This window comes from Excalfactoria chinensis, chromosome 5 (assembly GCF_039878825.1).
Source record: "Excalfactoria chinensis isolate bCotChi1 chromosome 5, bCotChi1.hap2, whole genome shotgun sequence".
NCBI lineage: Eukaryota > Metazoa > Chordata > Aves > Galliformes > Phasianidae > Excalfactoria > Excalfactoria chinensis.
The window spans coordinates 15,957,770-15,973,388 of record NC_092829.1 but is presented as its reverse complement, the minus strand read 5'-3'; the positions used below and the strand labels follow the sequence as shown (position 1 = coordinate 15,973,388).

At 34.6% G+C, this 15,619-nt stretch overlaps 1 protein-coding gene across 2 annotated transcripts in view; it reads right to left on the bottom strand.

The window, feature by feature from the left end:
- Nucleotides 1-15,619, bottom strand: part of EML5 (EMAP like 5) — a 94,540-nt gene that overhangs the window by 15,225 nt on the left and 63,696 nt on the right. The window contains exons 28-33 of one of the 2 annotated variants that reach the window (XM_072339222.1): nt 8,979-9,057; nt 8,305-8,434; nt 7,544-7,642; nt 5,493-5,513; nt 2,501-2,674; nt 920-1,128 (exon numbers count right to left, since the gene is read on the bottom strand). In XM_072339222.1, the coding sequence (XP_072195323.1) occupies nt 920-1,128; nt 2,501-2,674; nt 5,493-5,513; nt 7,544-7,642; nt 8,305-8,434; nt 8,979-9,057 (712 nt within the window). The remainder of the gene's footprint in view (nt 1-919; nt 1,129-2,500; nt 2,675-5,492; nt 5,514-7,543; nt 7,643-8,304; nt 8,435-8,978; nt 9,058-15,619) is intronic. The other variant, XM_072339223.1, reaches the window with a different exon arrangement.

The following is a 15,619-nucleotide window of genomic DNA, read 5'->3' as shown; positions in this document are numbered from 1 at the left end:
GTTTATCAGGTGTGCAAAAATATTGATAAAGAAGCTGAAATACCAGGAGCAGTTTTGACGCTTCCTACAAACAGGCAATCCGCACCGTTTTGCTATGTGCATTATGACTTTAGTAACCAGTAGTTTGTGAAGAAAGTAGTCTCTTTTAGAATAAAGTTGTCTGTGTATTTCTGCTCTTTGTTTTTGAAAGGTAACTCAAATAATTATCTCAGATGCTTAAGGCCAAATTCTTAGGATATACTATAAACTAACAGGAACTGTTTATTGTGTTTATTGAGCAAAACTGTTTTATTAAGTGAAGAATTCTCAAATTCAATGTCTTGTATAGCACTTTAGTATTCGTATAGGTTCAATAAGAACACTTTCCTTGAATTGGGTGGTGTTGATTTTCTACACTTACTAAAAGGATCAGGGCGGTGGCCTGTAATAAAATGAGTAAATTGAAGAGGACTGGAAATGAACTTGGGAACAAACCCACCAATCATGCTCACAACACAGCTGTTCAGCTATTTTCAACCTTTGCTTCAGAGCACAGGAACCACCTCCTTCTGAGAGGACATCAAGGAAGAGCAGTGCTTTCAGAACTGTTCCCTACAGGCACCATGGAGAGCATATCACATTTGGCTTTGTTCAGTTTGCGCATATTCTTATGAAATCCTCACGAGCTTTGCATCCTCAAAGAAGCTCACACCTCACTCCAGAACATTCAGCATACAGGCCAATTTACACACTAAGTGTATTAGTTGACATTAGTTATAAACAAAAAAAAATAGAAGCACTGAGCTGAGTTTAAAAAACAACTGATCCAATCATTAGCAAGATTGTACAGTCTCATTTGAATTAAAAAAAAACAAAACCAACAGAGAAGAGTCAATGATTTTTTTTATGCAATCAGTTTAAAATAGTTTAAGGTACGTACAGCTCCAAAAGCTACAGACAGCATTGTCTGCATTCGGGCATCTTCTATGGAACTCAGTAGCCCTTTTTTACTGAGAAGTGCTCTTCCAGCCAGTGTCCAGAACCTCACGTGTTTCACTCCCACAGAAACAAACTGGGTATCTGAGTCCGGTCTGAATTCTGCTACAAATATACGCTGGTTATGACCAGCTCGGCTGGCAATTTTGGCACCTAGCAGAAAGAAAACAGACTTTTAAAATTCTCCGAGAAAAACATACATTTATTTGTTCACTCTGGAGGATTCATCCAAGATCACACAGGTCATGAAGAACAGCAAAATTTGTTCCTAAATTAAAATTAAGCTGGAAATGATTTAGCAAGACCTAGCATTAAGGTGTAACGCCTTATGAATGTGCTCTCTACTTATAAATATCAATTTACTCAAGAATTAGGAGCACAGACCCAGGTAAGCATCCATCTTCTCTTAAATTACTTGGAATCCTCTAAAACTGACACACTGTACAAACTCAAGAGACTAATGAAAGTCTTGCCTGAACACTTTGTCTAAAGATGTTTTATTTCTTTCTGGTGAAAATGCAGAAACTAACTTCATTAAATAATGACTGCAATGTAATATACTCTTCCAGCCTTTTCAGAATTATTACAATTTCAATCCATGCATGTGAAGATTCCTCAATAACTTTACTACCTGAAAAACACATTTTGTTACCTAGCCTCCTCTGGTACTTAGCCCTTTCCAGGGCATATATTTCTTAGGTGCCACGCAGAAGCTGAATCAGCTCTTAAAGATGATCATAGATACATTCTTCCTGAAAGGGCAATGAATTGCTACACATGCTTTCAAAATGACTGTGTACAACATACATATTTAACATTGCATCCAGACAGACAAGTTGTGGAGGATTATTTACATGGATTTGTTAGCTGATTTATAAACTTCTGAGTGATACTAGCTGACTTAACAGAAATCTCTGAAGTAAGAGGAAATAAATCAACAAGTCTAGAGAATCAATTTTGAAGTCTTGGCACAGCTTTTCCAGACAGGAAGCAGACGACCAAGTGACTTTATCCTAAATCCTGACTCATGTAACGTCATTCAGAAAAACAGCAGTACAACTTAACGCACAAATAATGTAGTAGCACAGAGGAGCTATGCCACTGTCGTGTTTCTGCTGTGTTCAACTTCTAGAGCATTATTTTTGGTGTAAAGCAAATCAGACTTTAGAGAAGAATAAGAATAGAAAATTTAATCTGGAAGTAAAAAAAAGATATTTATAAATGGTAAAAACCAAGTAACAAAGGAACGACTTTTCATTTTTTTTTCCAAGATGAATATGATTCTTTTTAATTACTCTACTTGTAAATCAGTGAACCAGGTTGATCTTAATCCAGCAGATCTATATGATATTTAGCAGTTATTGAAACAGAGAAGTACATTTAGCTTGCCTCTTCTTACAGGGCACAGAGCACAGCATTTATCACAGCAATTTTCTATCTGTTTTTATGTTACAGTTGTCTTTGCCTCAGCCTAATATACTTCAAACAACATAAACACATTCTATAAAACGAATCATTTTCCTACCTTCCTGCCATTTCCAAATGGTAATGGTATGTTCAGGATCAAGCCCTACAGAGAGCAGCAGTTTGCCAGTGGCACTGAAACTGACTGAGCAAACTCCTTTTGAATGGTAGCACCGCAGTACTGATAATGTCTGTTTGTTCATTGCATCCCACACATGAATAGAAGGAGCTGTAGCTACATAAACATACAAAAAAAAAAAGAAGTTAATTAGTGTACATTTTAACAGTGTCTAATGATTTTCTTTCTGAAGTATTTTTTTTTTTTTAATAAGAAAAATATATATATATATATACATTTATCAGACAAAAAGAAAATAAGAAAATAAGTAAAGAAAGAAAGGAGATTTTGGCCTCCCTTTGGAAACCAATTTCGTGCAAACAGGTTCCTTAGGCCAGGACTTAAATGTTAGTCTCATTACACTATCGGAGATATAAATGTTGCTTAATGTTTTATTGAACTTACAAAGCTCTGCAAAAGCTTTTAATGAAAGTTAAATTCTCCTGTTTTTATTATAGAAGAACTCAGCTTAACATGCGAACTCAAGCCTCTACAAATAGTGAGTAGACCATCAGGAACGTAATTTCCACATAGGGCTTTCCGACTATTGATAGATTCTGAGAAATCAGTTTCCAGTGCAAGACCAAAATCTCCTTTTCTACAAAATGGCCATCTGTCTGAAATGCATGCTCTCTTGGGAGAACACCAACTGATTAATCAGCTTGCTCACTGAAGTAGAAGAACAAGGGTATTTAACTTAGTTTGTATTGTTTAGACCGTAAGCTCTGCAGTTGGAACCACCTTTCCATACTACTGATGTACGTGATTATTTCTAATATGATGACAGCAAGTGTTTGTAATGCCTTCTCTGAAGATTTTACAATCCAAGTGTAGTTTGTAATCTCTGAGAAGCATCCAGGGCATCTCCAGGATGGTAAGTCTCTCTGAAACTTCTTTCCTTCTAATCCCAAACAAATCTGCAGACCTGAGAGGTTACCAGTTGCTGTCTAAGACCCAGATTCATGGAAAAACATCTATTTCAGCTCCTGAATATGTGCTTTTAATTAGCTAAATCTAGCCTCCCAAAGGCACCCATATAATGAGAAAGAGTGTGTGCAGGGACTTAGGTAAAATATTAGTCACATGAAACCAAGTTTTTGAGCATAATTCCACATCTATTGCCAAACAGTCTTTAGAACAATCTCTTAATTCCTTCTGTTCCCCACAACTTTCTCCTGGGACTCCGACATTCATTTATCATCACTATTTGAGAAGTACTACATGAATATACCATTAAAACAGTAAGGGCAAGGTTTGTCAATAACTGTCATGCCTCCCTGCTGTCCTCACAGAACCTTAAGCTCCTTTAAGACTACAAACTGTTCTGTTTTTTTGTTTTCTTTCTCTCAGCACTCCATTTGGTAACATGTGATATTGCCCTTGACCTCCCATATAACCTCAACTGAATTTTCTTCTCGGTTGGCAGACAAAAAACTCCACCTAGATTTCATAAGAACAACCGAGTACATTTTCAGAACAAGTCTGGACGCACAGAGAGCACTGACTTGAGTCTTCCTGCTTGACTGTGTTCTTCTGTAAGTCTCTGACCTTACCTCATGTTCTGCTTGAAGAATAATCAAGTAGCTCAACAACTCCTCTCTAAAGAGATTTTCTAAGCTGTGTTCTCCTTATGGGAGAAGTTAAATAAAGCTACCATGGGCTGACAGGACAAAAAATATCTTCAGTATGATGAAACAAATCAATACCAAGACATTATGAAACTTAATTTGCCAGTTCAGCCTATGACAAACATCACTGCTTCAAGAACCCCTGAATAGCTGCAGAAAACCGTAAAGTCAAAGTTATTGAGAAAAAGGGTGCCAAATATCCATCAATAAATTTAAAGTGAAATAATCTGTATCTTTATAACGAAAGAAGCCAGCAGCTTGGATTCCAGACTAATGGTTCCGTAAAGAAGAAGAAATAAGAGTACTGGTTTCAGGCAGTGACAACAGAACTGAGTAATATACACAAGCTCAAGTAAAGTTGCAATAGGAAAACAGCAAGTGAGAAGGAAAGTCTCCAAGCATTATATGCAGCAGTAGAGATGTTCTTTTATATTAAAAAACCATATCATCACTGCTTATTATATACAATTTAAAAGTGTAGGAAAATGTACCTATATTCTTCCTCCCATCCTTAGAGCAAGCACAATTTGGCATATTTGAAAGAAGTCAACACACATTAAAAATGCCAATGTACATCCGTTCTTCAAAGAACAATCTTTAGATGCACATGAAGATTATTTTACTCTCTAGGTAGACATTAACACATACTTATGCATCTCTGAAGATATGTCATAAGACAATTACGGCTGCCCAACAATGAACTCAGTCACACATGATGGTGGTGATTTTTTAAGGTTACATTTGAAAAAACACACACTAATAAAAAGAGCTCAGTCAAGATGGTCAAACTGTCAAAGACCCAAATGATACATTAAAAACTGACACAATAAAAAGCATTTTGGATAAGTGGTAGTACGTGCATGACAATCATACATAAATGTGAAAGGTGATTGCTTTATTCACTCAGTCACGTAGGCCTCCTCAATGGAATTTACTTTGAAAATGTGTAATTAAAACTATATTCAATTAAGTATCTAAAACAACTGTTAATGGTCAGCCCCAACATGCCTTTAAAACCTGCAAACATCCAGAGGAATGCTACAGTAGCAGTATTAGAACTCACTAATCACTGGGCAATAAGAAGGGAATGTACTACATCAAAATACGTATTATGATCTAACATTTTGAATGTTAATGTTCTAATATCTACAATTTGCTGAGATATTGTTGTTTATGTTCAGTGCTAACAGTACAGGGTTTTAATAAATAAAAAAATGAATTAATGTCATTTACTGCTCTATAAAATTGTAGATGGGTACTAGATAGGCTACCTACACCTGAAGATGTTAAAATTTTATTTCCCTTACCTGACATATCTGCTGAGTCTCCTGTAATGGAAAAGCAGCAGAAAAATAATTAGATCAGAAATAAGATAAATGCTAAAGAAAATATATGCCATATTTAGTGTAATTTCTTAACACACACTTTGATGCCATCTCCCTGCACTGCAGCAGCATCAATACTGCGCTTTGTGTTAAAGAAAAATTACTGATAAATGGTGGTCACACTGGAAATATGAATTAGTAGAGTGAATATGTTTTGATTTACGTTTTGAGTTACAACACAATTAATTTCATTTTGCTGTATGAGGGATGCTCTGAAAGTAGTGCCTCCTAGTTTATTGTGGTGGTCCACAACATAAGAGGTGGATGTTGGTGATACAGCAGTAAAGGCTGCATCTTCCCATCCTTATTCCGCTAAATTTTGTTGCCATGTGACAGATGGCAGCAGAAGGGCAGTGAGGCAGTGGGTGGTGTGTCTCAGCAGTGGTGATATGAAAGACAAGCCACATTCCAGACAGCCATGCATAGCTGTTGCACCATGATATGAAGAGAGTATCTACGAGCTTGTCCGCATGAATTGGCAGATTATGTCCAGGGAGCTGAACATCAGCTTCAGTGCATTGGAAACAATGGTGGCAGTGTTGGAGTATTGCAAAATATACACCTTATGGTCCCCTAAATTTTCACACAGGAACAGAAAGAGCCCTGTATGCAAGTTTGTCAAGACCTTTTGAACCAATGCGACGCTGAAGGTGACAGTTTTCTGGATAGCATCATTACTGTTGACAAGGCACCACTAAGAACTGGAGTCAAAGCAGCAGTCTATGGTGTGGAAATATGGGAATTCACACCGAAGGAAAGGTTCAAGTGCAGATTTTTATGAGCATGACATGCAGGTTCTTGTTCATTGCCAGTGAAAATACACAGCTAATAGTAGCAACTGTGTTGAAAAATAGTGTTTTGTAGCTGAGAATTTGCTCTATGAAATAGTGCTCATGTCTGTGTAGCCACTGTAGTTTCCATGGAAATAAATAGGAGGCATTACTTTTCGAACAACCTACTTACTTCAGTACTCTTTTTGCCAAACTTTAAATAAAAAAACCTACTCTATATGCTACTGATATCTGTATATATACGGATATAGTCGAAAAAATGCCATTTGCTCTTCTGCTAATAAAAGTCTGACCTGACAAGTGGCAAATACACTCAATGATCTTCTATAGGATTGGTAAGCAATCAGGATTATAGGTTCAGGTACTGGAAAATACTGTGGAAACATTGTGTGTGAAACACACTCTTAAAAATCCAAAAGATGCAGGAAAGTAGGTAAGAAGTTCTGCCAAACTGACCAGATTTAGACGTGACACTAGAAGAAATACATGGGGAAAAAACCACAACAATCTGTTTTTGATTAAGCAATCTTTTTTGTGTGTGTACTATGCACTACGGAAAATAATGTATGCTTCAACCTGCCAAGAAACAACTGCAAGTATGAAAATTGTCATTTGTTTCTAGGACTACATTAAAAATATATATATATTCATCTGAAAAATTTTGAAATAGGGGTATTAGTAGCTATGCAAATACAGGGTGGTGGGGTTTTTTTGCCTTTTTTTCTTTGTGAGCTCATAGATCAATTGCAATGTTATCATGAAATGTCACTCTTTTCCCCCAAAATCTAATTTTAGGTGTAGGAATTATTAGAGTTTAGTTTCTGTATAAATTCTTACAGCTATGCATTATCAAAACTCTCTGATTAGACAGCCCTAGTTTAAGTACTCTGGTTTTAACACAAGCTGATAAATAAATACAGAGTAATGTAATGGGGCTTAGGATTTCCCAACAAATATCTTTTTCATAATACTACAAACAGAAGATAAGCTTCATCTTTCCAACCGCAATGTTTTTCTTTAATTTATTATATTATACTCAAACATATAAAGAGGACAGGTAACTGAGTAACACTCATACAAACGGAGATAGCATAATCAAATACTTTTGTGATTTATCATGAACTCACAAGGCCTAAACGCATGCTCTTACGTTAGTTTCTTTTTACAAAAATACAAACATACCTACTTGGCCAGTCGCCACTATGTTGGTAAACTTGGGGTGCTGATTTACAGTGAGGCACAAAATATCATCGTTATGTTCTTGGTAAAAAGACTGAGAACCTAGAATAACAAAAGAAAAAAGAAAACCCATCTTTAATTAAAACATTTACATACATACAGACATCTGTAGTGTTTGAAAAGTTCATAGTATTTGTTACAGAAAAATATTATGGCAGTGTTACAGTTTGGAGTTTAACCCAGAAAACAGAACCCCCTGATTTCTTATTTTTTTGTTTAATCTAAATTTTAATACATAATACTCATTAATTCTGAACGTTTTCTTTGTCAAGTTGCTGAAACATCACAGAAACAAATGGTATTGTGTTTTTTAAAGGTCTGTCTGATCTGAACTAAAATGCATATAGTGAATGATGTGAAGTAAAACAAACACACTGAAAAGTAATATTCAGATTTAGAAAACATTAAACCACATTGCTCAGCAATTCTTGTTTCCAGGATAATTTTAGCAGGCAAGTTCCAGAAAGCTCACACCAAAATAATCAAAACTTTACTTTCTGCAAAATTCAGAACCCAGAAATATTTAAATACATACAGCTTGTTTATGCAGATACTATTTATGATCTGCATAGGCTGCATCTTTTGCAACAATAAGTAAAAACTTTAGTGTTTCCATTTATTAGATTTAAATTCTACCAGTAATTCCATAAGGTCTAGCGTAATACGCAAGAAGAAATAATATTCTTTAGTGGGTCTCCTCCTACCTGTTGCCACATTATACAAGATCCCAATAGATGCAGTATGATAGATAACATCAGCACCATCATTCAAATAATGCACATTGTTCCGGCAGTCCTTGCCTCGGTACCCAAACACCAGCTCCAAAATTAGGTCCTAAGAAAGACGTTTGAGTACATCAATCAAAATCTTAAAGCAACTATGAAATTCTACAATGTTTTTTAGGATTTTATTGTTCAAACATGTCCGGATGTAGAAACAGAAAAGGAGTTGAATGATGTCTTGAACCAACAGAAACTGATGTCTAGCCTTTTTCGTTGGGTTACAAACACTGGTCTGCAACTTATGTCTAGCTGCCAACTAAGAATGTTGAAGTACAATATAAAACTTCCAGAGCACTGACGGCAAAAGGTCATTTTGTACATTAAAACAAACATTTTGTTTCAAGTTGTAAAAAACATTTCAGTTGACACGAAATATTGCATTGTTCACAGTTAGGTGAAATTTCCACTTCAGATTAACCAAAAGGTGCATTTTTGCATTGGCTATGAACAAGAAAAAGGAGGTGTTGGAGTCAAAGGCATCATGAATACCTTTCCTTCTTTTTTCACAACTGTTAACAATAATAAACAATTACCTAAATAAGACACAGCACTTTCTACATATTGCATGCAAAATAAATCAATATGCTTTTTCTTACCTCTATAGGTCTCTTTTTTTTCCCAACATTATTTGTTTGAAGTTTCTCAGGCTGTGGCAATGCCCTACTAACTGGTGGTCTGAAATAAAGAACTGTGAATAAGAGAAGGCTGTCCGTCACCCATTCCATACTAACACAGTACCTTCTAACCTGCTATTGCATACGGAAAATGTCTAGCATCACCCTGCTTAAGACATTTGTGTTCATCTTTAGAAGATGTTTCTGTCAAAGTGAAAAAACACATCCGAATTCAGAAATGCTGAATGTTCTACAATGCCTGACAATTCTTACAACAACCCATTAGATTAATGCAGAAACTTGTTTTTCAACAAATGGACACTGACAGATTTTAATTGCATATTCTTATAGTACTTCCATCTTCCCCATACCTGTTTAATCTAAATACCTGACATCATCATTTCTTTTCCCTACAATACCTTAGTAGGATCTATCTTTTCTTATTATAATTGTTCATAAAGAACTCCTTTACTCCTGGTACAACTGTCCATTCATTCTTACTGCAACAAATGCAAGTTATTCCAACATTCGAAAGTAAATCATCACCACGCAAATGCATGAATACTAGCATTAACTTATCTTCCACTGTTCTGACTAGTCCAGATTTAAGAAATATCACGTATATATGCCTGACAAGATCTATAGCATCTTTCAGCTAACGTTCAACTGTTTATACCCAAAGAAACAATTATATTTTGTTGATCAAAGTCAGACAGTTTCTGTTTTGCAGGATTGATTGCTATTGATTCTATGAATGAAATATATACGGCCATGCAAAGAAAACCGAGAGAGGGACAATTCATTTAAAAATAAAATCTAATGATAGATTCAGTGAGATTTGGATTATTAAGCCAGAAGGCAGTGTGACAAACTGGTATCATACATAAAGCAATGCATCAACTCTCTTTGATACTCCCTTTTTAGTATGAATTTATCCTTTAATTCCATCTTTGTTCAAGTGATGATTTTGATGCAGTTAAGCACTATACTTTTTCTAACAACAGATGATGATTTGTTAATATGCAATTATGAACTAAAAAGTGTCATCTCAATTATCCAAATAAACTACCATTTTCTGAGATGTATCATATTCTCCCATTTCCTCTGCCCAATTTGAGTACAATTCATATGTTTATTGTATCACAAATCAGAACAATTGTACACAATAACGTTAATTATACTGCAGCTACAAACTGTACTGAGATACTTCAGTTACTTCCACTATACTCAGAAGCCTGTAAATGCCTACAATAAATAAATAAATTAATTCAAAAATAAATTCAAAAGAAAACCAGATGATAAACAAAGTCTCATTGAATGTTGGTATCACCCAAACACAATCAGTTAAAAAATCAAACAAACAAAAAACTGTCTACTTTGTAAAATACAGCCTGAAAGAGACCCTTACAATATTTACTTCAGTGACATTAATCTATATTTTATAAAATGTAAAATCTTAAAAATAGAAAATCCAAATCCATATGCTAAAGAAAATATTCCTTTACATTGGATAACTAATACACGGTGTCTTTTCACAGGGAAGGCATATAGATTGTATAAAAAAAAAGATTCTAACTAAGGATGAAATACTTAAAGACAGTGAGACAGAAAATTCAGGCCATGACAGAAAATTACTGAGTCTCATGTTTCATACTACATTTCATATTTAGTATTAATAAATAAGTGCAAGTGTTATTAAGAATGGAAAACAGAACACTAATTGAAGTATAGAGAAATATATCTAGATGTAGATGTCTACCACATACAGCAACAAAGGTCAGGAAACAAGTCCACTGTGCTAAAGGTATCTTACTTAGATTGAAAGATCAAAAGATGACAGGAAACTTCATTTCTTCCCCTTCCCCCTCCCCCATTTTTTTAATAATTATTTTCCATTTTTGACACTGAAACATACAGGAATAAGTGAAAAAGCAGAAAAACAAACACTACAGGAGAACATAAGCAAAGTTCTGGCATTTTTTTTGTTGTTTTTCCCACTAAAGAAAGCATTAAAAGCTGTAAGGATATCATTCAGTCACAGGTTAATGTTACTGGAAATGAAATGAGTGGAAGTCAAGATTTTTCTGCCATTTGGACCTAGAATGTGCATTTTTTCTAACATTTGCTGTATGTTCTATCCCAAGCAATTAATAGAAGTATTTCATCTTTTGCATCTGTTTGTAAAGGCTACCTACACTTAAAAACTGCAGCTAGACAGATACAAACACAGGCTGATAGTCATCATTAGCCAACCATCAGAGCTGGTAAATTAACATTTGTACATTAGCGTACAAAAGAATGAAATAAAGTTTAGAAAAGTTGACTAGACTATTTACACGCAATAGCAACTCCCATAGGTAACTATTCAAGTACCCATCTATGAAATAGAAAACTGTAGTGTTTTAGAATGCATACTACAAACATGGATGTATATTTTCCGTAATTAAGTTTCAGGGTGAGAGCTTGTGCACTTAAAAGAAGGAATGTTGAAGCACACCAGAATACATTTTCCAAATATTTTTCTGAAGTTGCAAAAGCTATTTTTCATTTGCTATTTATGTAAGAGAAGTCACTAATTTCATACAGAATATATAGTGCTCAAATATTTGAATGTAGAAGATAGGCTGCATGCTCAAACACTATGCAAAAGAGGGGAGAGAGAACAGGAAGAACATTTGGGGGTGAATGCACATATGGATGGGGTCAGTTTGAATGCGTGTAAGGAGAACTCCAGCCATCTATCACAGGGGAAATAAATACTTTATTTTCAACATGAAAATAGGATTCATATTTATACATCAGAATTTCTTTTTAGGATACTGTTTTTGTTTAAATATCAGAAGCAATTTGAAGAAGCTTATGGGAAAAATACTGCTACCCACTAGTCCTGCATTGTATCTTATTCCCCATATTCACTATTGATATCATTTCCGAAGTTTTTGACAGGATTAAGGATGGTTGCCTGAATTTTCCTTCACTGTAGTTAACATAAAGCATCTGATTCTTTGAGTTCCATGATAACTCACAACAATGTCAATTAAGACATTTTTTTATCTTTTGAAAATTACAGTGTTATTACAGTATTACAGGGCATGATTTCATAGCCCATAGAATTACAGCTGCTGGTACAAATGAAATATTCTCTTCCTGTGAACGTCAAAGCTACGCTTTGTACTTAGGTGAAATGCATAGAATTCAGAAGCTTTTGCAATAGCATTCAGCACAAAGTGACTTTCACTGACTTCCCATACATGCCAACAAGTATGAAATAGGCAATGAATTTTAGAAGAATGAACTTTTGCAATTCCTCTTAATATTTTCAAAGTCACTTGTTAAACTTTAGAGATCCAATTTTCATCAGAAGATAATGAAATCTGGTAGTTTATAAATTAGGTTCCTTACAATGATTAGTTATCACGATTACCACAATCTTGTGAGTAGTATGTGCCTTTTTGTATGCAATCTGGCACATATAGGTAATTAAATACTTAGATATTAAGCAATAACTACGACTTGGCATGTCTGCTTGTCCAAGCAAGCATAAGACAATTCACATTTGAGATAGAGAGCAGTCCACTAGGAACTGGTCTGAGTACTGATCTCTACATTTTAACAAGAAGTATTACAAATTACTTATGAAACATAGAAAAGCTTCATGGTGCCTACAGTAAATTTTATTTTGGAAGGTAAAGAAGCCCCCAGTTTATTATATGCAACAGAACTATAATGTATACATATAAAGCTAAAATTTGTAAGTAATGTAGATTGTAGGTATTGTTGGTAAAATGTGTAAGCAATATCATTTGTAAGTAGTATGCTGAAGGTGCATGGAATAGCACCCAACATGAGAGATGGCTTCTCAAGGAAAATGAGAAATGACAGTACTATATGAAGTAGACAGCAAAATAAAAGCATTACCTGGAACCTCTTTGCAGCAGCAGGTAGGAAAGAGAAAAGGATTACTTATAAAAGTTTGGCTGAAAGTTAACTGTCAGTGAATTATTCAACAAATAATTATTACTAATTTTCTGGTTTATTTACTTCTTTTATACAAGGAAATTACAACTTAATTTGCTGTGTGTGTTTTTTTGTTGTTTTTTTTTTGTTTGTTTGTTTTTTTACCAGTACAGAAAAATTCAGTTTATTTCAATGGGCATAATAAACATATGCTGCCATGAGAACGTAACTCTTATAAGTCATATTGATCAAAGTATCATCTCTTTGACAGTAACAAAGAGAGAACACTTCAGGGAGGGGAAGAATAGGATAAGAATATAGTTATTTTCTCCAGGCTAATCTACCAGAGGTTTTCAAGGAGTAGCTGAGCCAGAAGTGTCTTCAAAATTAACCATCCATGATGTTTTTTAATTCTAAGCAATTTAACAAGCACAAAACCATACCTGAAAAGAACTTCAACTAAAGAATAGAGACAGTTTTCTGATTTGTTTAATGATGCTGACTACCCATAAGGCTACCACACAACATCATACAGACAGTAGACATATTTTCAAATAAAAACATACCTTTCAAAATATTGTTATCTCGAAATTATAAATAATTCAAAGTACAGACTTAGTTTAATTGGTACCTCAAAGCCTATTATTTTGTGGTTTTGATAAAAGTTAAAATAAATATTCCAATGTCAACAATACATATTATGACAATTTTACTTTATGTGGGAAATGACATAGAGTTACTGAAGTTGGCCTTAAACAACAAATACCACAAGCAGACTTCAGTGTGCTGCAACTCTGAATGAAATCTTGTGGTTTAGTATCTAGAACTTTTCCATAAAGTTCTGTGTGAAATTTAAAGCTTCAGCATATTTCTCTTAAGTATATTAACTTGAACAGCACTGACATCTCTCATTTCCAAACAGTATCTGTGTCACGAACTCTTATAAGTAAGCAAGAAGTCACAGAAATACTCCACTAGCAGTATCTCATTCTTATTTTTCAAATCACTGTATCATACAATGAAGGAATGTTGATTTAAGACTTAGAAAGAACGTCTCTCTAGTCCAATCTTTTTTTAATTTCAGAACTTCCAATAATGTGAAGAATCCTACACACCTACAATGCCAAAGAAAAATAAGGGTTCCAAATACACAATGAAAAACAAATTGGAATAGATTTCAAGATAATTTAATTTATATTTTTTATTATTTAATTTTATATTTTGAAGCGAAGGGTCACTGGACAGTAATTATTGTGATATGCTGACAGCAGAAATCCATAATTAGCAGAGAAAATTCCTACTTACCCGACTGCAGAATTTTGTACCCTCCTTTGCTTAGTCTGTCTTTTTGACACTAGGATTCTTTTATGTTACAATGCCAAGCTTTAGCAAAAGGAATTGACATTGTTTTCACCTACCTTATTGTGTATATTTGAATTTTTAATAGACTAAATGGCCTAGACCTCTGATTTCCTATGTCATCATAGTTCTTAAATCTAGGTCATTATACAAAAGGTGAGATCGAGTTTTCAGCTTAATAATCGAACTAATTTTACTGAATCAATTTTTGTTACCTAGCAGTGTAATTTGTGACTGAATTCAGACCATAGTACAGGACTCGAGCAACTCACAGCCTCGCAGATGCTTTTGTAAGGCAGCAGCAGAAGACTGAATTTTCAGGTATGTGTCTTCCTTTGATTTGACCTAACTCACTCACGTAATACTCTGCATTTGAAAAAAATCATAGTCCTAGTAGTACCTCCCTCTTCTTTCTGAACAGAGAAAGAAGAACTTCATTATTCAGCCAGGTTTAACAAATTCCACTTCAACTATCCAAAATCTCAAAACAAGATGCCACAATTCCATGCAGCAACATTGGTCTTTACAGTCTACATAGAACTAGAAATCAATTACCCGGTAGTATTTATCTGTCTCATTCTTATCTCATAGAGCATTAAACTCTTTCACTCAATAGTAAAACAAATAAACAAATGAACATTCTCAGAAGTATACACTAGATTTGTGTGCACCCTGTGCTCTGCTCCCTTGAGTACAAGGATTCAAAAGCTCTCCCTTGTAATGTCAGGCAGTTGAGTGTAACAAGCCTACATCATGTGGAATGTCACTACCCACATTCTAAGCAAAAAGCCAAATACCCAGCAAATAGATAAAAAAAGAAGAAACGTACTGTAAGGCTTACATAGAAATGCTGACTTTACAGTTAAACATCTTTAAAAAGCATAAAAATAGGAGTTGACTAAACTTGCTAAATTTATGGTATGAGCTAAACTTTGGACAGAGACTTTTCTTAATTCTGCCTAGTTATCTGAAGAACAATACATAGATATTAACACAACTACGTTTCATCTGTATGATTTCACTTTGGAAACAGGACCCATGTAGCTACAAGATACTCTTTTAACTAATGTTCATGTCTGCAGTACAGGCTATGGTTCAGAGGAAAGGTGATCTGTAGACTAAAGATTTGTTGTGCAGCAGAGGTTTCTGTTTTTGACTGTGATACAGTGAAAGTGAATATGTGCAAAAGCTCATTTCTTAATGCAACCATAACAGAATAATGCTAGGTGAAGCTATCTGGTCAGATCCTTAAATATTACATAATCATTAGCACAGCGCTACAGGGCAAGTTAGTAACACCCCTCTTC